Consider the following 25,631-nt stretch of genomic DNA (forward strand, 5'->3'; position numbering starts at 1 on the left):
TTTTCTTTACCAAGACAACCCCCCTCGGGGCGGGGGCGGATGGCGGCGCGTGCCTGCCGTCATGTCGGCGCGACACGCGCACAGCGCCGCCACCTCCGCGGGAAACTGCTGGGCGGCGGCTGGGTGCGGAGGTGAGACTCGTGCGCATGCGCAGCCGCGCTAAGATTGCCGCCTTTTTCAGAAGGTGCAGGGGGGCGGGTCGGGTCGGCCTTCCCGAGTGAGGCCGCGATGTCGAACGGCAGCAGTAAGACGGGAGCGTGCGGACAGGCGGTCACCTCGGCCGCCTCAGAGTCCTATACGGGTCGCTGCTCCTCCTCCCTGTCAGGGTTGGGCGGGCACCGGGAACAGCCGCCCCACTACACGCTGGGCCTGCTGCAGACGCCGCGCAGCACTGCGGACAGCACCGGCGGCTTTTCCAGCGGCGGGGCGGGGCTCACTCCCTTCCGGGCTGCCGGCAGCGGCAGGAAGGAGCCGCCGCGCTCCGGAAGGGGAGGTAGGGCGCGGCGTCGCCGTCTCTGTGTGGGTCGGTGCGCCCTGCGGGTCCCTCCGTCTGCCCTTAGGTCGGGCCGAGCTGCGGTAGCCGCGGTCTGATGGGCGGGCAGAGGCGTAGAGCCGTCTCTTCATCCTAGCCGTGCTGTTTCGTTTGGTTCAGCTTGTCAAAATAACGGCGGCGTTCCTCACATTTCTTCAAATAAATACTATTTTTGCCTAACGTTTTTGATGGTCACCGCGTGGAGTCATGTAGCTGGTTTGAATTCCACCACAACGGTTGCTTTCACTACAGGGCTGTACCAGATTCTGTTGGTTATGGTTCTAGTTTAGTTTTTGGCCTAGCTTAGCCCAGTGTTGTTATCCCCAGCCGTACCTGGGAGAACGCTGTGGTGCCGGCAGCTCCCTCACGCTGAGGGTGTGCGTTAAGCAGCCCATCGGACCCGCGCCTGCTAGCAAGGCTTCTGTCTTGGCAGGCTGGAAAAAGTAGTTTAATTTTTTTTTCCCTTCAGTAAAACTTCCATATATATTAAAAAAAAAAAAAAAAGGGGGCACTTGTTGAAATGTCTTCTGAAGTGCATGTATTCCTGTTATGCGTAAACTGGGATGAAAGTAGCGTGTGTTTTTCAGTAAGAGCTACATGATCAGTCTTGAATCCAAAACAAACAAAAGCTTGCAATACCAATTGGAGCAGAGCATAACTTAACTGCTGAATTTTGGCTTTGTTTGTAGATAGTTTGGTTCCTCTGGTCTTTAAAACTGCTCTTTTCCATACATTAAGGCAGATTCTTTACATTCAAGAGTAATGGCTAAGCCTCTTTTAAAATTCTAAGTGAACTTATGCTGAAGTCTGAGTGAATACTAATTTTAAAAATCATCTTTATTCATTTAAAAATCATATTTATTGTGATGCCAATTTTCCCACTCTTTATAAATAAATAGAATGTCTATCTGAAGTAATACTATTTCTTTTCAAATACATCACAGTGGCAGTTTTGCAAGAACTTTGGCAAACAAATATGGTGCTGTAAATATTCTTGAAAATGTCACGTAATCAGTTCATTTAAGAAAAATACTTAAGTACTTTGTAAATCAATGTAATATATAGAACAGAAACAGGTTATATGTCTCTTAATGTGTGGTATTTTGTATGTTTCAAGTGCAAAAAATCCATTATTTCATATATTTTAATTCTTTTTTTAAAGCAATTATTCAAGTTGGGTTAAGGATGCGATGTTTTTACTCATCTCAAGAGCACTTGAGATACGTAAAATACCTTTACTAATTTATTGAATTTAAGAGTGATCTGAGGGGAAAAAAAGTCAATGTTATGATACAATTTGTAGAAGAATTGGCAGATAACGAAAATGTCTCAGATTACTGCATGATTTCTGAGGATTGAACCTCATAAATTCAAAGGGAGATCACTGTCACACAGAGGGCATTTTTGAGCACAGTTCTTTGCTCTTTTACTGCCCTTTTTAAAAAGGAATGTACATTTTAAAAAAATTCTTATTGTGACCTCTTCAAACTTTGGAATTTTCGTAAGCAGAAGTATGTAGGTTCAGCTATGGATTTTAAAACCAATGGGTAAATGCAAGATAGAGCTGTCTGTTATGGTGTTTGTTCAGAGAAATGGAATTCGTTAAAATATGAAATTGTGCATTGTAAAATTACTCCAGTTGTATTGTTTCAGTCCAGCAAATTAACCAAAGATTTTTATCACTATTGCTAGTAAAGTCATTATGGAAAATAACTATCAATACAGGCTGGTTTTCAAAACAAACTCTTTTATTTCAGGCTTGTACTACTGTAGAGAAGGATATTGGGGTGGATTGCTGGGATGTCTTTACTTCTGGTACAAAAAATAAGGTTTTCTGAGGTGTGTATGTGTTGCTGTCAGAATAAAAACTAATTTTTTCTCCATTTCACTTCAGAATCGTATCTTGGGGACAAAAGTTCTTGTGCAGAAAACACTAGCGCAGTGAATTTCACAAGTTGTTCTTCTGCCCGAGGCCTGAATAACACGTGTATAGGAAAAGTGCCTTTTTCTACTAGTAGACCTACTGGCAGAAGCCATACCCCTGTTACAGGATATTCAGGTAAAACTGCTGGTGCTTAAGGGAAATAGTTCAACATACATCTCTAACATTTTACTAAGCATACCTTATTTTTTTTTTTAATGTGGTTATAGTGTGATACTGAAAGATAAATGGTAATTGTTTTTTATAGCTAAGCAGCCTAGATCCAAGAGATACTGGCCCTTATGTGAGCCCGGAGTGGCTCCACCCTGATCCACCCCTTCTGGTCACACCCCTCCAGCAGGTGCCTAGTCAGCAGTGCAAGCCGTGACCTAACAGTTCCTCTATGTTAATAAACAACATTTCTTATCAGGGTTTCTTTTTAGGCTCATAAAGCACTATACATCATATATCATGAAGTAATCGGAGTTTCTTGTGAGTTTCTTCTGCATTTTATGTTGTCATTTTCAAAGGTGTAGAATAGTAGATCCTTAAGGGACACTTACGCCGTAGCTCATTGGGTGGAAGTTTTGCAGTGCTGCTTATGAACAAAGTCATCTTACGGGTTAATATTGTCTTGTGTCATTTTCTGTTTGTCTGGTAGTGCTGAAGTAATAGTATTCTAAGTTCATCCTTTCAATCTGAGTAAGCATTGTCAGGTCAGTCTTTAGTGATCTTAATGTTATTTAATGGTGATTCTCAAAACTAGTTACTTAAAGATTGATTCTTAAAAAATCCGTATTTCAATTAAAAAAAAAACCTGATAAGGCTACAAATTGACTCTACTTGAAACTGAATTGAATTATTTTATTGCAAAATTGAAGTAACATGAAGCTTGTAATTTCTTATAGCTGTTGTGATCCCCTGTTTTCTTTTTGACTACTCTAGGAATTGGAGAGCAGAGTGACTATGACTTTGAAACCCACAGAGCAGATTTCTCTAACCTTTATGTGTCCTAGCAATTAAAATCTTATTTTCCATCTCCTTTTATTCTACAAGTGTATGTGTATATGTTTGCGTGTGTGCCTGTATGGTTATTTATACTTCCTGTGTTGTATATGAAACTTCGCTCAAAGTTTGAAGGTAACGTATCCAGCATACCACATCATGAAGAACATTGGTCATTGCATTTTTTCAGTTTTATTTTTGTGTGTGTAACAAACTAAACAACTAACCACTGTCCAAGTAAAAATTGTCTATCTACCGTAACCTAATTTAAAATCATTATTGTGATCATCACTTCTTAGTTGCTATTTAACAAAAAGAAAAAAGGGTAATCAGCTCCTGATCTGGGGGGGGGAAGTTATGGATTGTCCTGGGTAGACCATTCAGAATAACAGTTACGTTCTCAAAGCAGGTGTCAGATGAAACTGAACGTGAATGCCATTGCTGACATCTTGTGGTCTTTCAAACACAGAGTAAATGAAGGTTCAGGCTCAGCTGTGTGCAGTATCAAAGGCTGCATTTTCTTAATGATGCTCCGGTAGCAGTTAGTTGCGGATCAAGTTGTCACTTCCTCGATAAATTTTTGATTATTGTTGCTTTTTGAGATTCCTGATCAGATCAGTTTTGGTTTTTGGGATACAAATTGAGTGCATCCGTAAGAAAATGGCAAGTTTGGTGTATTATTCCTTCTTGACAGAACAATTCTGTTCTGAGAACACTTGTATTCCAATCTTATTTGAGAACTAATTCTCTTTTGAGGAAAGCAGTGATGGAAAAGAATATAGATAATTACATGAAAGAGATACAAATTATTGGTGTTTCAGATTGTATATGCCATCAAAATCCAATACTGTGTAAAAACAGGTATCTTTCTTATTTTAAATAGATTATACTTGGTGGTTCTTTAACAATGGCATGTCTTCTGAACGCGTAAGTGAATTCAAGAATGTTTATTAAATGAAGAACCTGCTCAACTCAGCTGTTGTGAGGTTTAGTTTGACTTCTGTGTGAAGGCTAAGAAGCTTGAGATCATGAAGTGACTGTATTTCATGGAGTGGTAATTGTTTTAGTACGATCAGCAAGTTGCATTTTAGCATTAAAAATTTATTTCAGTTTCTTATTAGCTCCTTCAGTGAAATTAATAGATAATTGTTCTCTGCATTTGTTCTCAGCAGAAATTAACATACGCATATGTATGTCTACCTTATTTCTACAGTGTCTGTCTTCTCATTTGAATAGCGTAGACTCACAATCTGGGGTTGCAAATTTTGGAACAAAATGTTGTTAGTAGCTTCTTCAGTGAGATGTGAGAAATGCAACACCAAAATGAGCAGAGACGCTAAAGGAAGCACTGTTTCCATATTTTTGGTGTTTCATTGGTTAAGAAGTTCAGTACATGAGAGAAAAAGGTCATCACCATGGTTAATTAAATCTCCTTAGGAAGGGCAGTGACCTAGGAATTAGTAGTGCTTCTCAGGTAATACAGCATAATGTTGTATATGGGGACTCAATAACTGTTGGCTGAGGCGTATTGTTGCCCAGATCGGTGTGACAGATGCCCAAAGGAAGTCGTGGGAGAATTGGGAGGGTCAGCTCGTTTTGTCTGACAGCTTATCCCCCAGTTTTGACTGCAGATGATAACTCAGCTCTCCAACTGTCCTCCTTATTGCCTTACTGTTTAGGTTTTAGGCACAGAAACAGTAGCTCTAGGAGAGAGAGCAAGATGTATTAGTAGTTTTTAAAACCTGTGCTATTTAAAGTTCTGTACCGTGTGAGGAGGCTTGGGAGGAACAAGATCAAGGAACGTGTTGAACTTTGGCACCAGCCAACTGTACTATAATAAACAATAATTGAACAAAAAATGTCTTCATAATCCTCAGTCTCCTAGTTCTGTCACAGCTTGCTCAAGCTTGGAATGTCAAAGTATGATTCTGTGAATAGAAAAAAGTGGATTATAACTGAATGTATGCAACTGTTTTACAGTTACATCGTCATCTACAGCCTCTGCTCATACTGCTGCATCAGTTATTGTAGCTGTAGTTGAAGGAAGAGGCCTTGCCAGAGGTGAAGTAGGAATGGCCAGTATTGACTTAAAAAATCCGGAGGTGGTACTGTCACAATTTGCAGACAATACAACTTATGCCAAGGTATTGTTGCATGGTTAATTACCGTGGACCTGACAGGCTGCTCACTGTGGATTGCTTGCTTGAGTAATCGGGAGTGGAAGATAGGAAGTTTTTAGAAAAAAATTCTCAAAAGGGAAAGCAACAACTTTAGAAAATTTGAAATACTTTATTTGTTTAAGGAGCTGCTATTTTCCTACACTGTGCCTCCGATTTCAGGTGAAGAGGAAAGAATGTTTTGCAAAAGAGGAAAAGCATTTCTGCAAAGAATCGTGTGTTTGAGCTATGCGAGACTGAGATGCCTTGCTCTGAAGAACATTAGGGAATGCATGGAAATAGAGCTTGCAAGTATTTTTCATTAGGCAAAACATCTCAGAGTGGCACTTCACAAGTGTGACTTTTTTGTTTTAGGTAGACTGTAGGCTTGGCTTTGTAGAGTTGTGTGAACGTTTGTTGTTAGTTATTTCCAAATGAAATGTATTCAGTTGACAACCAAGTGTTCTGTCTAGCAGTGCTGCGTATTTTACACTAAGAAAGTAACCTATCTGGTTGATGCAATTCTACTATTAATAAAACTGCTTCCTTAACAATTTTATTGTGGCTGTATGTGCTAGAAGTCAATGTAGCTCGCAGTGTATTTACAATATTCAGACCAAGGAAAACTAAATTTTTTTAGTATGGTAAGTAGATGTGACTAGGAATATACACAACTGTCAAATCTATTTACTAAAATTTCTTATATTGTCAGGTATTTGTGGGTTTTTAGTTCTTTTATTTTTTATCTTATTTTTCATTTTTACCGTTAGTGAATTTAAGGCTTATCCTGGTCTTAACAGACATAAGTACGTATTGAACTTGGCAGGTATGTAAATACTTCTGTCATACAAAGTACTAAATTCAAAGTGGCCTGCAGTTCAAGGGCGTAGATGCTTGAGAGACTTAGAGATTAAAATGATGACATGACAAGTAACAGTTCACTTAAAAGTTGGAAAGGGAAAATCTGAAAATCACAGATAAAACAAGGCATTTATTTTCTCATACTAAGGAAAAAGTCCCAAGTATTCAAAGTTATAGAATTGTAGAATATCCCAAGTTGTAAGAGACACAATACGCTTTGGACACAAACTCATTTTTGTGTTTAAAGAAAAGATAACTTCTACTTTTTATTAAAAAAAAAATAAATAGATTTATGTGCTTTGTATTTATATAGCTGCAAATCTATTTAGCTCATTAATGTATAAGCATAAAGTTTAGTCATTATTTACAAGATAAACGGTGATTTTAAAATATAAGAATTCCATAATTATTTATTGCTGATACTTCATGGTGTAAAGCTCTTTTAGATATGGATTTTTATTGAATTACTCAAGTTTTTTTCTTTTTCAGGTTATTACTAAACTCAAGATTCTAACCCCACTGGAAATAATAATGCCAAACACCTCTTGTGAAGGAGGGAACGCAACAAAATTGTTTGCTTTAATAACAGAACATTTCAAAGTAAGGTCTTAAGTTTTCTTCTGGATTTTAGAGCTCTTGTTAATCACTTCTGTGTGATTGTTGAGTCTTCCACAACTTCTAAAGCTTTAAATGCAGTCAGATTTTGTGTGTTTTCTATGATTTCTGGCCCTGTTTTTTTTTTTAAACTGTGGTAAAGAATAATCCCATTGTAGCTCCAGCACTACTGGTTCTAGTTCAGAAAATTACAGAGATAAATGTGTTAATTAATTAAAGCAGGCAATTTTGAACTTGACTCATTGAAGTCGTGCTGAAATCAATTGGTGGACTTTCTTGGAAACAAAGATCCCTAGCAGAAATAGAGAAGTCTGTCTGATGAAAAAATTATCTGTGACTTTTTTAACTATTTGCTTTTTTCCCTCGTCTTCACAGAATGTGACATTTACAACTGTCCAAAGAAAATACTTCAATGAAACAAAAGGTTTGGAGTATATGGAACAATTGTGTGCATCTGAATTCAGCACCGTTTTCATGGAGATTCAAACAAAGTATGTTTCAATAAGGAGAAATCATACCATGTCCAGAGAAGTTTTGAACGGCTTCTTACATGATTAGTACAAAAGCCAGTGGCTTGTTGTACTTTTGTGTTAAGAAGTCTTAACAGAGCTGTTCATTTTGCCTTCAGATATTTCTGATGTATCCAGAAACTTAAAGATTTTTTTGGGTTTTCAGAACTTTCTACTGCCCCCTTTTCATTGTTTTCTTAGACAGGCAATTTAAAAGCTATGAATGCCTTCCAGTTTGACCTCTGCAAAAGATTTTCTTGTACCAGCAATTTTCTGTATACTTTGTGTCGTCTTCATTTAAAGTCACATAACACAACCACAAAAATGTGTATGTACATGGTATGAGATATGATATGGGATATCAAGTGTACAGAGACTCAGATATTCATGACAACTTGATTTCCATGATTATATTGTACACGTTATATGCATGTATCCTGGGGTGCATTAAAGAGAGTGTGGCCAGCAGATCGAGAGAAGCAATCCTCCCTCTCTACTCTGCCACTGTGTCCAGTTCTGGGCTCCCAGTTCAAAAAAGACAAAGATCTCCTAGAAGGAGCCCAGTGGAGGGCCACAAAGATGGTAAAGGGCCTGGAGCATCTCCCGTGTAAGGAAAGGCCGAGTAACCTGAATCTGTTCAGCCTGGGGAAAAGAAAACTGAGGGGGGATCTGATAGATGTGTATAAATATCTAGAGGGAGGTGGGACGCAAATGGATGAGGCTGGGCTCTTCTTGATGGTGTGTAGAGAAAGGACAAGGAGTAATGGCCTAAAACTTGTACATAAGAAGTTGCATACTAACATGCAGAAGAAATTCTTTATGCTGAGGATGATGGAGCACTGGAGCAGGTTGCCCAGGGAGGTGGTGGAGTCTCTTTCTACGGAGGTTTTCAAGACCCGTCTGGACACTGTCCAGTGCAACCTATTGTAGGGTACTTGCCTTAGCAGGGGGTTGGCCTCAATGATCTCTTGAGGTCCCTTCCAACCCCTGCAGTTCTGTGGTTCTGGGATGTATATGCGTTTGTTAAACATACTGCTTTTTCAGTGCTGTCAATCCCAGTAGCTCTCAAGCAGCAAGTGTCAAGTCAAGTGTTAAATGTGATTTCTTCTGTACACCTCTTGATTTTTGGTAACTAACTAGCACTTTTTGACATTCATTAAAATTTTTTTCTTTCCAAGGTACTACTGTCTTGCAGCTGCTGCAGCTTTGCTAAAATACGTTGAGTTTATTCAGAACTCTGTTTATGCTCCTAAATCGCTCAAGGTGCATTTCCAGGGGAGCGAGAAAACAGCAATGATAGATTCATCGTCAGCCCAAAATCTGGAACTGGTAACTAATAACAGAGATTCTCGGTAAGAGTGTTTAAGGTTGCAACCACCTAAATCAAGTTTTTCTTATAGATGTCTTCTACTGAAAACTACCCGATTAGCATACGAAAGGACAAATACTATCAAATGCTAATTCAAATAGTTTAGTTGAGAGGAAAAGTGTGAACTGCAGTAGCAGTGAGATAATCCTAGAAAAAATGAGGACATTCTGAATGCAAGCGTATTTCTATGTTTTGATAAATGATAAAATGATGGCTAATTGTCTTAAACTGCATCTGACCTTGTAAAGTGCTGTAGTTCATAAAATACATATAGCAGGTAGGAAGGTGCTAGGTACTCCGAAAGTATGCCTCCGATCTGTAGGATACTCTTCCTGGAAGTGCCATTTGTTGTTTACCGTCATTATTTCTATGAATGCATTCTTCTAATGTATTTTGTTTTGAAAGGAACGGTCACACGCTTTTTGGTGTCCTGAATTACACTAAAACTCCAGGTGGAAGCCGAAGACTCAGATCTAATATTCTGGAGCCTCTTGTTGATGCTGAAACAATTAAAACAAGACTGGACTGTGTTCAGGAATTTCTCCAGGATGAGGAGCTGTTTTTTGGTCTTCAAGCAGGTAGCAGTTTATTTTTTAATATATAATATGCTGTTCCTTTTTAAACTTTTTTTCTAATTTGTGATAGTATGCAATCCGATTCAGTGTGTTTGAAAAGTATTTTTTATTATGATTGTCAGGTGACATTTTTGTAGTGGTCATTCATAACTTTTGAAGCCATCTTTGTTGCGATACCACAACTTTTTAAAAAAAATATTTTCAAAGAAAAGTGAAGAAAAATGAGTAGAAGTCAGTAAGCCAATAGCTTTTTCAAATAATTGGAGTTTACCTCTTATGGCTTGATACATACAGTTTTGGTAGTGGCTTATTTGTTAGAAACAAATAAAGGCCTTGTTTATGTATTTATTTTTTCCTTTGCCTCCTAAAACATAATGGTCCAGACAAATGTAAAAATATTACAGTACCAAAGAGTATGAGTTGTGCCACGTGAAGGCACACTGTGCAAGCTTAATCTTTATCACAAGAGAAGCATGAAGGAGAAATTATTGGCAGTCTTGCACATTTGAGGTTTTCTATTCCTGTATTTCTATTTCTAACCTTCCTTTTGACAGTTAGGCTATTCTTACTTTCATAGTTCTCTAGATCATATATACTTTGAAAGTTGCTCTAGGAGAAAGAGTATTATTGAATTGGTATATGTCCACCTATACAACAATCACTGCATTCTTGGATATGGTAAGTGTAATCATGACTAAATAATTTAGATAGCGGATATTTTTGTCTTTTACTGTATTTTTTTTTGGTAAATAGGAAGCTAGGACAAAAATAAATGGATTAGCATAAATATTTGTGTACATTAAAAAGTAAATGCAGTTTGTTAATACGATTTTCTTGAAATTTCAGTTACATTTCTGATCTGTCTACTTTTGTTTTATAGTTATCTCCAGATTCCTGGATACAGAACAACTGCTTTCAGTTTTGGTACAAATTCCAAAGCAGGATACAGTATGTTCAAAAATATACTTAAGATAATGAGTTATCTGCATGTAACATGCAATACGTAAAACATATGTCTGTATGTCTAAAAATCTGTAAGAAAAGGCTGCACCTTTAAAAATTCATGGACTAATGTTATCATAGGTTGTGAATATAATGTTTTACAGCAGGAGAAGATTCTTAAGGGTGAATGTTAGGAAAATCTGGGTTTGCTGTAATATGTCATCATAATGTATGCAATTTGAACTTTGAAACTGTTTGATTTCTTCATCACTCCCCAGATTCCTTCTTCATATAAGTACATCTTTCTTGATAATCATAGAATCACAGAATGGTTTGGATTGGAAGGGACCTTTATGATCATCTAGTTCCAACCCCCCTGCAATAGGCAGGGACACCTCCCTTTAGACCATAATGATAGGATATAAGGAGTTTTCCTATCAGCATGAAAGGAAGAAGTTCTATAATGGCTAATTTGCTCTGTAACTTTGAGAGGTTAATACAATTATCGGTAGCCTGAAGAAAATTACGCATCTTCCTTGCATGAAATTAAAAAATTTCTTCGTTTTCATGTAATATTACTTAATGGAAATTACTCCTTATAGCCTAAGAAATACCTTTGGAAAAGGTTCTTAAGAAGCACTTGGACTTTGTTTGGCTGTGTTTATAATGCAGAGATACAGATATACTTTATATCTTCATCTAATTACTAAATTGTGTAAAGCTACAAAGATAGAAATAGGGATTCTTTACTTCTTAGTTTCCAAGATACAGACATAGCACAAGCTAAGTGTAACTTTTTCATTGGGACGTTATGTGTTTTCCTCTGAGCAACAACCTGCTGACAAGAAAACAAGATGCTTGTTTGCGCCGCATGAGTGGTGCCAAAGGAGATGGGATTTCCCTTTACACTGACTGTTCTAATATGCAGAGAACCTTCATGCTCAGGGGTGTGTGTGTGTATATGAGAGAGAGAGAGATCTCTGTTCTGAATGGTGTCTTGAAGTCCTTTCTGCCTCCGGTTCTCACTTTGACTGATACTTTTCTGTTAGCCTTTGAATGGAAGGCGTAGTGAGTCAGTGTATTGGTGAACTGAGTGCTTTGTTCTTTTTTGTCAGGGGGTGACTTGGCATAAGTAGTTTCCCAGGAAATGAAGTTAAACTAGGGCAGATCTGCTGCCATAGCACTAAGATCTGTAGGATTGAAATCTCTAGTACAAAAAAAAAAAAAACCAGCTGTTTCTCTGGATCTTCATGCTTTGCTTATTACAATGTGACCTTAGGAAATACATGTGAGATATTATGAAAGATAGATTTGCACTTTCTTCATGGATATTGAACCCTAAAGAGCTACTGTTATACAAGACCGCCACTACGGTTGTATTCATTCATTTTCTTCCTTTGACCCTGAAGTGCAGCATGTATAAAGCTACACTGATAACACTAGTTCTAGTGAAATTCCTGTAAGCAGTACTGTAGAAAAGATACATTTCATTGTGAAGTATCAACTCTTCATAAATGACCATGCATCTCCTTTTGGTGGCTGATTCCATCATGGGACCTAGACTCCATGTTTTCTAAAGATTGAGTCCTCTGTTAGCGTATTTAGTATTGTTTTAATCCTCTTCTATCTTTTAGAGAAAACAACTTTGTATAGATGGTAAGAATCAAAGAATCGTTTAGGTTGGAGAAGACCATTAAGACTACTCATGTCGTCTAACTATAAGATAAAGCAATAGATGCCCTCTGCCACGAGATTACAGTTTGTATTATGCACACATGAGGAAAAAATTCACTGGGGGCCATACTTATATATGTGTTAAAATCTGGCACTGGATTTAGTTTGGAACCAAACAGTGTGTTTCTCAGTTTCTAAAAATCATCTCACACAGGGAGAGACATCCTTTTCTTCTTTTTCAAAGCGCTACCTTTTCGTGTTGGTAGGGTGAAATGTGTGAAAATTCAAGGCTCTTTTTCTTAGATATCTCTTCGGATCCATCTTCAGAAGCTGTTTCACATGCTATTTGACAGTAACAATACAAGGGGAAATGGCCTCAAGTTGCGCCAGGGGAGGTTTAGGTTGGGTATCAGGGAAGACTGCTTTACAGAAAGGGTTGTTAAGCACTGGAACAGGCTCCCCAGGGAGGTGGTGGAATCACCGTCCCTGAATGTGTTTAAAAACCGCTTGGATGTGGTGCTCAGGGACATGATTTAGTGGTGGGTTGTTAGAGTAGTATGGTTAGTTTGTGGTTGGACTTGATGATCTTGAAGGACCTTTCCAACCTGAGCAATTCTGTGATTCTAAATACTGATACTAATTTTCAAAGTAAGCACTGTTATTCAAGTTATATTGTGTCTGTATGAAATTCATACACATGCATGCATATTACCCTAGGTGCTGAGAAGGTACAAGGGTAATTTTCATGTGTATATATATGTGAATTATAAACATACATGTATAGTACAGATGCACTGTATGTGTACATGTATGCACTTTTTTCTTAGTTCCTTTTGTAAGATAGCAGGATTATCATATCCTTTATTTCTCTCATCTGAAATGACAAGAGCATGCAATACAGTGTGTATTGTATAGAATGTGGACTAAAAATTTTGAAGAGCAAACAAAATATTTAGCGTTTACTGACTTTATTTATTTTAAAGTTATGTGTACATACGCTTAAGGATGTCAGTATATCAACAGAAAATACGTCAGAAGAAATCAGATTATGCGGTGTTTAACAGCATTTATGAAAAGGACAGAGCATCTCAATTATGATGTGTAGTGTAATGGTTTTGAAAGAGTCTGTACCTAGAATGCGGAAGATTAAAAGAAATTTTCACAACTTGGTTTAGCAGAATCTTTTGGAGTTTATTATTATCTGTGCAGCCATAAGAAAAATGCCACTTATTGCTGGGCAAATGATCACAGCTGGCAGTGTACAATTTCTGTAAACACTTTTGATGCAGTTATGTGCCAAGTTGTCAAAATCAAAGTATTTCAGCAATTTTCACTAGAAGTTAACAGTATAAACCTTTATGATCACAGTGTGAATTCTGCTAGTTATGTACTTTTTTTAAATAAGCATGCAAACGCTTCCTATTTTTGTAAAAAATTTTTCAACAGGTTAAAACTGCTGAATCAAAAATAACAAATATAATCTATCTGAAGCATACTCTAGAACTTGTGGAGCCTCTGAAAGTAAGCTATATCTGTCATTTTGGGGTGTAAAGTAAAATCCAATTAGTTCTTTCTACATCTCATTAGACGTACTCTATATCTTGCAGAACACGGTACTGCCAGCATAGTCTGTTTTAACTTTTAAGCCAAATGAAAACAGTTATTTGAGCCCAGTACTCGTAAGAACTGGATTCTTACTGTTATCTGAAATATTGATTTTTCTTACAAGTATTTAACTGAAACTCCCACTCGGGTTCTGCAAGCTGCTTAAGCAACTGCTAATAAGCTTCAGTGAATTTAAGAACTTCCAGTCCTTTAAAAGGGCTATGAAAATAATTAACTGTTTCTGTTCGTATTTTGCTTTCTAACAGGCTGCTTTAAGAAGGTGTAACACGTCGCTGCTAAAGGCCTATTACAATGCTCTTGAAGATAGAAGGTATTACAATAATTATGTTGAATCTTTGCTTACTTGTAGCTGCAAGCATAACTATTGTTTTGGCTAAAAGCTGATTTTACATTAAAAATTCTAATTTTCAACTAAGAAACAAATGCTGGAAAAAAGCAAAGCAGAGGAACAGCTATGGACAGAAATTAACTGATGAACTGTGCTTCATTAGAAATGATTGTAAGAAGACAGAAGCTGTAGTTTCCTAGAGGCTTTCTACTAATGCAAAAATTAGCTGTTACTTATATATATTTGCACATTGACATCTCCCACAGATTCAAATGATAATTTTGATCAGACTTAAGTATATTTGTACTATGTTTTGAGGTGAAAACGTGCATGAAATTTAATGTTTTTTTCAAAGACAGAGCCTTTGCTTTGGTTATTTGTAATTTCAGGATAATAATGCAAATTACGATCATAAAGTATTATGTAGCTAATATGTGACACTACTGATATCACAGGTTTGGAATTATACTTGAAAAGATTACAACTGTGATTAATGATGATACGAGGTATGCAAAAGGATGTCTGAGTATGCGGACCCAAAAATGCTATGCTGTTAAGCCAAACATCAATGAATTCCTTGACATAGCTCGCAGAACATACACAGAAATTGTTGATGACATAGCAGGTATTTCCAAACTGAGACTTTTATTTTCTTAGAGATCAAAGTACATTGCATCTAGCATACAGAGGCCATGTCATCATGTGTTACATAACCTCTTTATGTGGAAAACATATTTAGAATTAGTATAAGCCATTTGTCATTGATGTGTAACTGAAATCCTTTTGATATTAATATTTAGGTTCTCCATTTGTAGATAAAAATTCAGTTTTATTTAAATGAGGATGAGCAATTATATTGTGATCCCTATATTTAAAACTCTTTTGGTCCTTTACTTGACGCATTCAACCTATGTGAATCATTTCCTCAGTTTGTACAGGAAAATGTGTATGTGTCTGTGTAATTAATCTGAGTCAAATTGTTATTTGTGGTGTGTAGGTATGATAACACAACTTGCTGAAAAGTACAGCCTACCACTGAAAACAAGTTTCAGTTCTGCTCGTGGATTTTTTATCCAGATGAATGCTGATTGTTCCGCGTTACCCAATGGCCAACTTCCTTCAGAATTTACGAAGGTATCTGCACTAGTGATACTTTTAAAACGTTTTATATACATTACCCATACAAAAAACTATATAAAACACTAACAAAACATATTACACAGCAATTTAAACAGCAGTTAAAATTTCAGTAAATAGACCTAGAAATAAATGAGGGTGTAATGGGTACAACCGCCCCATTTCTCGTTCCGTTTAATATCGTTAGAAATATGCAATTACATGCAACTACATGGCTTGTAATTGTAAAGCTGTGTATCTTGTTGGTAACTGCAGTCTTTTATAAGGATTTGTCATTGAAGTCTATTTAGGAAAAAATGAAGTGATAATTTTTCCTCATTTTTTTCCCCATTTTTACCTTCTTTTTTTTCCATCTTTTTCCCCACATTGCTTTCTAAGAAACTGTTCTGGTTTTTGATTGTATGGCAAGTTCTTACTGTTGATTTTAATCTCCCACAGGTCACTAAAACGAGGAACACATACAGCTTCACTTCAGCAGATTTAATAAAAATGAATGAAAGATGTCAGGAGTCCCTGAGAGAAATATATCACATGACCTACTTGTAAGACCATTTAAAACTATTAAATGTTCATGTTAACTGCATTTATTTTGTCCTATTTAAACTGGTTTTTTGAATGCTACCTTTTTGGTAAATTACGGTTACTTAGGGAAATAATCCATTGTGACACTGATCAGTGTCATAAGTGGTGACAATGATTAAGTGCATTAGCTGAGAGAAAAGTAGTAACACAATGTGTATATGATATTAAACATGATTAAAAGGACATAGACGATTATTAATAATGGTAGTCTTCACATTTGGTATTTTTCATACATGACTTAACTACACAAAGTGATACAACGAATGTATTAATTTTGTAATGCAGATTCATTATCATTTGCGTTAACAGTAGAGCTGACTGTGTCTGTATTTTTTGACCCTGCTGTGTATTGTGTTAATCTGCTGCTTCAGAAGACTTGCAGGTGTATAGTGAATTTTGTTGTTTTTTTTCTTTTTAGAAACCATGTGGGGTTTTTTCATGGTTGGTTTTTTTGTTGTTGTTTTGTTTAATGAACATGAAGGCCTAAGGGAATTAAAGAGTCACACTGAGGATGTTACTAAAACATATCTGACTCCACAGCGATGTTTTTAGTTAATTCTGTGTGTGAAGATTTATCAACGTGCTGTTGGTATTTGAGTTGTGTCTTGTATCTGATGGCAGTAATTGATTATTGTATGAGATCTTAATATACTTCAGAGAAATTCAGATATTTGCCTGCATTTGGTAGAGGTGATTGCGTTTGAAGTAACCTCCATCCTAATGTAAGCAGTATGAACATTAACTGTTGCTTTTTGTTTGTTTGTTTGCTTTAGAATAGTGTGTAAACTACTGAACGAGATCTATGAGCACATTCATTGTCTGTACAAGCTGTCTGACGTTGTGTCGATGCTGGACATGCTGCTTTCGTTTGCTCATGCCTGCACTATTTCTGACTACGGTAAGTTTATTTTCTTCATTCTGTTAAAAACCAAATCAAGACTCTCCAGTTGGATATCCAGGCTGCTTTGTCTGCTTCTCCAATTGCGAAGCCCATGTCATTTATTTTTCTGCGTCTTGCTAGGCTCTACATACCTGTGGTCTATCCTTGCCAGTTTTGTGCTGATACTCCTCCTATTTCCATGCACTGAAATTATATTCTGCCATTCAGCTGCTGTAAGCCTTTGTATCCAGTCTTTTCACAACAGTGGGTTTAAGCATATTCTTTTCAAAAGCGTGAAGTCTGTGAACATCCCGCGTTTACTTTTCTGTTTTGAAAGGACACAAGGTATTAGAAACAGGTCAACATTAAGTATATATCTAAAGAGAAAAGTGGCTACCTATTTTTCAACTTCAATTATTGTAGCACTTTTGGGGAGTCTTGAAGGGATCCAGGATCATGTGCTTACCTGCATATTGGGTCAAAAATCTGGTTGTATTTCATCACTGTATCATCCAGCTTCCCTAGCCCAGTTCTACTACGTACAAATGAGCACACGGTCTTTAATTAATGCCAACTCGAGATGCCTATCTCTACAAACAGTGCCCACCTGAGGTTCTTAGCTAGAATACAATGCTGTGTAGATACCAAATAAATTTAGGCCTGGAAGCCATCTCAGCTGATGTATTAGCTCATCACTACTGCTGCTGCTGTGAAATTCCCAGTTCAGGAGCAGAATTAGCTTTCCAAAATGGCACTTATTCTTCATGTTCAGATGATTTCAAACACGGCAGTAAATTGTAGGCTTGAGTTATCACAGCCTTTTCTCACCAAATGAATCGGAGTACAAGTTTACTTCAACAGTTCACGACGAGACTGAAGCTGCTCTGCTTCTGCTGTTATTTGCGCTGCCAGACCAGAATGTGTATCCACCCAAAGAAACAGATTGACTTTTGTAGCTTTCATCCCCTTTGCCACTTGAGTCTCTCTCTAAAAGCTACCAGGTAATTAGAGTTCCTTGATGCTGGAACTTGAAGAGCTGCTTTGGCTCTTCTTTCTTGAAGGCTTCGCTGTTTAAGCAGAACAGCAGTTTTAACAACGCTTGTTAGTCTGCACTGCTGCCATAGAAATAGAGAGGAGGCATAAGGAACACGTTCAGAAAAAAACTGAGTTTGGACAGAGATAGATACAGATGGTCCCTGTATCAAATAGTATATACCCAAATTATCCATGTGGGACTACATAAGCAAAAATAGAAAGAATGTTACTTCCTAGTTCCCCATGCTGATACAATAACAAACCTGCATAGTAGTTACAGGTAGAGTTCATGACCTCTGTATTTCACATGTTTATAGCAGTATAAGAATGACAAAAAGTATAGTACATACAGAAATGAAACTGTTTCCTGTTTTCCCATTGAATTTCTTTTGAAGCTTCACTCTTTATATTTTTCTTTATTACTACGGTCCTGTGCTACTTACTGGGGAACACAAACATTATTGTTAATTTTGAAATGTAGTGTTAGTTTTGGGATTCTTTTTGTAAAAACAAGTCTTGAGAGCTTGGTCAGAATCCATACCTGAAAATAGCTGGTAATTCTTCTAAGTGTTCCATCTTTGTCTTGCCGACTACAGGAAAGTAAAACTTAGGGAATCAAGACCACAGAGTTTGACTTCTGTTCTGCAATAACTTTATTTCAAAATGCACTGATTTAAATAGCTTAAAGGTTTCCATACTAACCCTATGAAGTTTTATATCCTTCATCTCTTTTAGTTCGTCCAGAATTTACAGATACGTTAGCGATCAAGCAGGGATGGCATCCTATTCTTGAAAAGATAGCTATGGAAAAACCCGTGTCTAACAATGCATATCTGACAGAAGGAAGCAATTTTCTCATTATCACAGGACCAAATATGAGTGGAAAATCAACATATCTAAAACAGATTGCACTCTGTCAAATTATGGCGCAGATTGGTGAGTAAGACTTCACCATATTCATAAACTTTTGCAGCACTTTAATTAGTTTCTGGTTAAAAATATTTCTGAAGGTTAATAATTTATCTTCAAGAATATGATTCTCTGTAAATAGTAAAATGTAATTTTAAGTACTTTTGCTCCTACCAATGCTTGTGTTGCGGAAGGAGGCCACTGTAGAATTTTGGGTCTGCCACTGGAAACTTATGAGGACCCCTCTGTGTCTCAGGAAGCCTGCGGGAGAAACACAGTTGGGAGCTTTAATTTTTTTGGAGCATCCTAACTCAGTCTATCACCTCATGCTAGAATAATAGTGAGCGTCCATGAAGTAGGCTGCATGTGTATTTGTCATCCAAAAAGAAGAGATGATCTTGAGGATACCTTGATTATGTGGGGAAACATGCTTTCAGCCAAGCAGAGTCAATAGATTTTATAAAAGAAGCAATAAATACTGCAAGGCTTTATCACTAAACTTATTAAAGTAAATACTTTCAAAGTCTTCGCTATTTAAGCCTTGTCCCTATGCTTAGGAATTCTTCATGATTTTTTTAATCTCAAAAGATAAAGAAAGATAAAGCCAATAACACAGGAGAAAGAACTTTAATAGGCTGAAATAAATAGATTGAAATTAGCAGTGGAGAATAAAATTTGTCCAGTATGTGCTTTTGGGTCCAATTCCAAACAAATGCAAGTTCTTCAGGAATTACTCTCAAAAACATGAACTGAATATGAATAAAGATGATAAATTTTGCTGATGATACAAAGCTTCCTGTTCTTTTCAGTAAAACTAGTAATTCTCAGAGACTGGTAAGGCAATGTAAATCCTGTTTTGTGGAAATTACAATTCTTGGGCTTAGTATCACAATGGCTGCAAAAACGTAAATTAATCCAACAGATCATTCTCACTTTTGCATCCCTTCAGACTGACTCAAGCTTCAGACATACGATATCTTAAGGTTTTACTGATTGTTCAATTATAGTATCTATGTAATATTTTTTAATAAAGTAATGGTAAAATATGTTCTCCAAAGTTTTATAGAACAAGATACGTTCTCTGTAGTGCATAAAGACCAAATGTGAAACTGATTTTTTTTTTCTCCCATTGACATATTCAGACAAACTGGCATTTGTCATGCTGATACGAGAAAACTTGTATCTTACTTGCTTTGTAGGTTCTTATGTCCCAGCAGAGTATTGCTCTTTTCGAATTGCAGAGCAAATTTTTACCAGAATAGGTATGGATGATGATATAGAAACAAATGCCTCAACATTCATGAAGGAAATGAAAGAGGTATTGAACGTAGCTAATCCAGGGCCAAATGTCCATTTTTACAGTTGACATGATTGAAATTGTACCTGTATTTTTGCACTGAAAGAATGTACTTTGAAAACTGGCAAAAAAAAAATCTTTAATCTCTTATCTGAATGATAAATGACAGAGAACATACATCTTTTATAATGATGCCCCAATCTGAGTAGAAAATCAGTGTTCCACTGGATAGTAATTCCAATGTTTGCTTATTTCTTGGAACTTAAACGACTATTTGTCTAAGCTTAAGCATTCTCAGTTTCCTCTCCCAAACTGATATGCTTTTGAGGAAAACAGTTGTCATAGAATCATAAATGTTGGAAAAGACCACTAAGCTCATCAAGTCCAACTGTCAACCCACTACCCGCATGCCCAATTAACCATGTCCCTTAGTGCCCCATCTGCCCTCTTCTTGAAAACCTCCAGGAGCAGTGACTCCTCCACTTTTCTGGGCATCCTGTTCCAATGCATTACTGCTCCTTCTGAGAAAGATTTTTTCCTGGTATCCACCTTGAACCTCCTCTGGTGCAACTTAAGGCCATTACCTCTCATCCTATCACTAGTAACCTGGGAGAAGAGGTTGACTCCCACCTCACTACAGCCTCCTTTGAGGGAGTCAGAGAGAGCAGTAAGGTCTCCCCTGAGCCTCCTCTTCTCCAGACTGAACAATTCCAGTTCCCTCAGCTGCTCCCTATAAGACTTGTGCTCTGCACCCTTCACAGCTTTATTGCCCTTCTCTGGACACACTTCAGTGCCTCAATATCTTTCTTGTAATAAAGGGCCCAAAACTGGACAGTACTCAAGGTGTGGCATCACTAGTGCCAAGTACAGAGAGACAGTCACTTTCCTGGTACTGCTGGCTACACTATTTCTGATACAAGCCAGGATGCTGTTGGGCTTCTTGGCCACCTGAGCACACTATTGGCTCGTTCTGCCAGCTGTCACCTAATACCTGCAGACCCTCTTCCTCTGTGGAGCTTTCCAGCCACTCTCCCGCAAACTTGTAGCCTACCCAGATCCCTCTGTAGGGCCTTCCTATGCTCAGGCAAATCAACATCCTCCCAGCTTGGAGTCATCTGCAGACTTAATGGGGGGGCACTTGATCCTCTCATCCAGATCATCAATAAAGATACTAAACATGTCTGGCCCCAATACAGACCCTTGAGGAATACCCCTAGTGACCAGTCACTGGCTGGATTGAACTCCATTCACCACCACTCTCTGGGCCCAGCTGTCCAGCCAGTCTTTTACCCAGAAAAGAGTGCATATGTTCAGTGGAGAAGAGATAGAGGGTTGTAGGATTAACCTTTGCTTGTTTAGAATTTACAGCTATTTGAATGGTGTGAAAAAGTAAAATTTATGAATCTGACATGAGTCTTCTACATTTCTGAATAACAAAAGGCATTTCAGTTAGTAGCAGGATTTTTAAAAGATGCTTTCCTAGGAATGATGACTAATAAAGTATTTTCCTAGATAACATACATCATACAAAATGCTAATGACAAATCACTCATCATAATTGATGAACTTGGCAGAGGTACCAGTGCTGAAGAAGGTATTGGCATTTGTTATGCTTCCTGTGAATATCTCTTGAATTTGAAGGTAATTCTGAAAAAAAAGTGTAAACTTCATAATTATTTTATTGTGCTGTAAGTAGTGTGCTTTCTTATAATTTACATTAAATTTTATAGAGACTTCTTGCCTAGATATGACATTTTTCGTAACCGGTGAACAGTAAGAGTTACAGGGACAGACAAAAAATGCTGACACTCTGCTGGAATTCTGCATTTCTGGTCATTGATCACCATCTCTTTGCAACTTGCTTGGAAACTTGCTTTCTTATCTAGAAAAAGACTAACCCGGTCTCTTCGTGTTTGCATAGTCAGTACTGTGTATGCCTGAACATTAAAGGGGACAGAAGTTCCACACAGCTGCTCAATGTGGTCGTTCCACATAGCCTAAGTATTCGTTACACAGGACAGGGGCTTGTTTATGAGAATGTCAGAGGATTTTAGATGGGTTGGAAGTTTCTCCTCTGTTACTAGTTATGTGATTGGCCTCAGCTTGTTGTCAACTTACTGATGTTCATAGATTCGGTTTCTTGTCAGAGTTCATTCAGAGTACCGTTGTGGTTTTATCTGGAAAGCTTGCGTGTTTTCTATAGCTTGTACCTCTGGAAAAACATTCCCTGAAAGTAATAACGCACCATTTGATGATCATTCAAAATAACCTGTCACATTTTAAAAGTATCACGGACTTCCTGTTCTATCTGGTGTTTCCCTTCTATTGAGAAAGGAGCTGGGGAATCCTAAGTGGGAAAACAAATGCTTGCCCATGACAGAACTCATCACTCGGCTTTTTTTTAATTTGCATTAGTCATACTTTTAGTAATTTAAATTTGGCTTTTCAGAGTTGTGGATAAAAACCCAGAGGCCTGTGAGACTCTTTCATTTTTCTTATTTGTTGTAATTTATCCAAGGATCATTTGAATCATGAAGTTTCTTTCTTTTTTTCTTATTTAGGCATTTACGTTGTTTGCTACACATTTCTTGGAACTGTGTCATATGGATGCTTTGTATCCCAATGTGGAAAATTACCATTTTGAAGTGCAGCATGTGAGAAGCAGTGCTGGAAAGAAGGAGAAAATTATGTACACTTATACACTTTCTAAAGGATATACAGAGGAAAAGAACTATGGTAATATATTCCACTCTAACTTAGTAGAAGAGCGTGCAGATTGAAGGCTTATGAGTCAATAAATAAATGCATGAGTGACAATAAGGTATAACTACATAATTTAAAGAGCTGTAGAAATCCGTATTTCTAAATGCTAGATTCTGTAGCTGGATCTGTGATTTAGGTGAGATTTAATAGCCACACGCGATTACTGCAAGCCAGTGGTGACTGAAAACGACAAATTATTCCAGTCAGGCTTGAATTGACGAGACTTAAAATGCCTCTTTATCAGGATTTCAGGTGTAAGTTTCTTTATCATTGGCAGAACAAGATCAGTTTCAGATGCTGCAACCGTAACTCAGAAATACCAAATGTTTAAGTACTGTCTGGGAACAGTGGTTCCAGTGGTCAGTGCAGGGTCCAGTCTTGTTCAACATCTTTATCAGTGACCTGGATGAAGAGATAGCAAACTTGCGGAGGGTGGACTCTGATGATACGAAGCTGGGAGGAGCAGCTGACACAACGGAAAGCCGTGCTACCGTTCTTGTCTGTCCAGGTCTTGGTGAGAGCTGGGCAGAGAAGAACCTGATGAGGTTCAGCAAGTTTAAGTGTAGTGTGCAGGAGGAATAACTGCCTGCACCAGAGCAGGTTAAAGGCTGACCTGCTGGAGAAGAGCTCTGCGGAGAAGGACCTGGGCGTCCTGGTGGATCACAGGTTGGCCATGAGCCAGCAGTGCGCCCTTGTGACCGAGAAAGCCAGTGGTATCCTGGGGTGCATTAAAAAGAGTGTGGCCATCAGGGCAAGGGAGGTGATCGTCCCTCTCTACTCTGCCCTGGTGAGGCTGCATCTGGAATACTGTGTCCAGTTCTGGGCTCCCCAGTTCAAAAAAGGCAGGGATCTCCTAGGAGGAGTCCAGTGGAGGGTGACAAAGATGATTAAAAGCCTGGAGCATCTCCTGTACAAGGAGAGGCTGAGAGACCTAGGGGTCTTTAATCTGGAGAAGAAAAGGCTGAGAGAGGATCTCATAACTGTTCATAAATATCCAGAGTGCAGGAGTAAAGTGGATAGGGGCAGACTCTTTTCAGTGGTTTGCAGCAGTAGAAAAAGGGGCAACAAGCAGAAACTGGAACACAGAAAGTTCCATACAAACATAAGGAAGAACTTCTTTACTGTTAGAGTGACAGAGCACAGGAACAGGCTGCCTAGAGATGTTGCGGAGTCTTCTTCTCTGGAGCTATTCAAGACCTGTCTGGATGTCTGCCTGTGGGACTCACTGTAAGAAACCTGCTTTAGCCAGGGGGTTGGACTTGTAGGGGCTGGAAGGGATCCATCAACTCTGTGGTTTGGTGAACAGGAAACCTTTGGAAACTCTGTGTTACTGTCTTGGCTTCATCTTACTTAAGCAATGTTGTATTTAAAAAAAAAAAAAAAAAGTGCAGGGGCTCTTAATGACCGTTTTTTAACCCTACATTATTAGAACATCTGCTGAAGCACGGGATTTCCTCTGAACAGCCAGAGTCAGAGACAAAATTAAAAAAAAAAAAAAAATCATAGTAGGGTGGAAAAAAATCTTTTCCCATCTCTTTCTTAACCTGAACATCTGACAGCTTTGTGGCTGGCAAAGAACAGAGGTTGAAAATGACACCCGCATCTGCTGGATACCTGCATTCAGGGGCAGGGTACATTTAGCACAACCTGAACTTGAAAGAACTGAACGGAAAGCTGTGATCAGCACCGCGCTGTTTTTCCTTCAGCCTCTGGAGCATCTGATCCTACCCACCTAGTGCCAGCGGTGACTTCATATGGAAGAGTATTTTAGGCGCCACACTGTAACAAAGTAGACATTTTATTGGGTGACTCTCAGAACAGTATTTATGGAAAAAGAGACAAAAATTGTATCAAAATAACTTTTTAGATGAATATGTTATCTTTAAAATGAGCTGATTGTAGAATAAATACTGCGGAGAGGGGAAAAAAGAGTTACCAAAATCCTGATTTGTGTTTCCCTTGTTTAGGGTTAAAAGCTGCAGAAGTTTCCTCTCTCCCACCATCCATAATTTTGGACGCAAAGGCAATCACAAACCATGTTGCAAAACAAATTTTGGTACGTAGCAGTCATTTATAAATGTATACTGCTGTAATTCTCAGTTTTTACATAACTCTGGTTTATTGTAACTTTCTGGAAGCTTATAGCATCAACACTACGTGGGGTTTTAAGATGACTGATGTCATCAAGAAAGTAACATTTTTATTTCTGAAATGACTTGTAAGAGATTCTACTGAAGGCTGCTGCTGAGGGACAGCACGGAGCAGCCCCTGGGGCTCAGGACAGGCTGTGGTGCTGGTGTACCAACCAGGGCCCAGCACATCAGAAACGGCGTGGGGAAAAAACCTCTGATGGTTGTATTTGAATAACGGGAAGTTATTCATTTCCTATTTTAAAGTATATGTATGCCTTTAAGAACAGCACAGACAGAAAACCACTCCTGAGATGATGAAATGCAGAGCTGTGTACCACTTAGCAACGAGGTTGGTGCAGACTGCCAGAAATTCACGATTGGATCCGGAGAGTTTGCAAATATATTTGAAGGGCTTGAAGAAAAAGTACACGGCCAGTTGTCCTGCATCGGAACGCAGTGATGAGCAGCAGTGACTCGTAACGAGGTCTATTGAAAGAATTTTTGACTGCAAGATGATTTTATTCTTTTCCGTGGTATTGGAAAACACTGTTTTTCATATATTTATAACTTAATTGTAGTCTAAATTGCGCTCGTTACTTACAGTCTATGTCCTTTTTTTTGGCCACAAATGAAATCAATTACATTCTATGCAAAACAGTTTCCTTTTCATAGGGAACATATTCTATCTCTTTCATTATTTTAGAGACGAAATGTGGCATCGTTCATTATTTGTGCATTAGAGATGTGGCATTATGCTTATTAATAAAAGCAGTCTGAAACAGA

The 25,631-nt window shown here is 38.0% G+C and overlaps 1 protein-coding gene across 2 annotated transcripts; it reads left to right on the forward strand.

Annotated features, from left to right (window-relative positions):
- On the forward strand, positions 1 to 25,631 carry MSH4 (mutS homolog 4). Of its 2 annotated transcripts, none has more exons than XM_021404592.1 (20): positions 1 to 131; positions 2,427 to 2,591; positions 5,439 to 5,602; positions 6,965 to 7,075; positions 7,466 to 7,581; positions 8,778 to 8,951; positions 9,374 to 9,546; positions 10,424 to 10,491; positions 13,606 to 13,680; positions 14,031 to 14,095; positions 14,569 to 14,738; positions 15,111 to 15,247; positions 15,689 to 15,792; positions 16,606 to 16,730; positions 18,483 to 18,683; positions 19,856 to 19,974; positions 21,466 to 21,594; positions 22,515 to 22,689; positions 24,684 to 24,772; positions 25,136 to 25,631. In XM_021404592.1, exons 1-20 carry the CDS (start codon positions 62 to 64, stop codon positions 25,319 to 25,321), a joined length of 2,616 nt encoding a protein of 871 aa, XP_021260267.1. In that variant the 5' UTR covers positions 1 to 61; the 3' UTR covers positions 25,322 to 25,631. The 2 variants fall into 2 exon arrangements, with proteins under 2 accessions (XP_021260267.1, XP_021260266.1); XM_021404591.1 differs by lacking the exon at positions 1 to 131 and adding an exon at positions 141 to 493.

This window comes from Numida meleagris, chromosome 7, assembly GCF_002078875.1.
Source record: "Numida meleagris isolate 19003 breed g44 Domestic line chromosome 7, NumMel1.0, whole genome shotgun sequence".
Taxonomy (NCBI): domain Eukaryota; kingdom Metazoa; phylum Chordata; class Aves; order Galliformes; family Numididae; genus Numida; species Numida meleagris.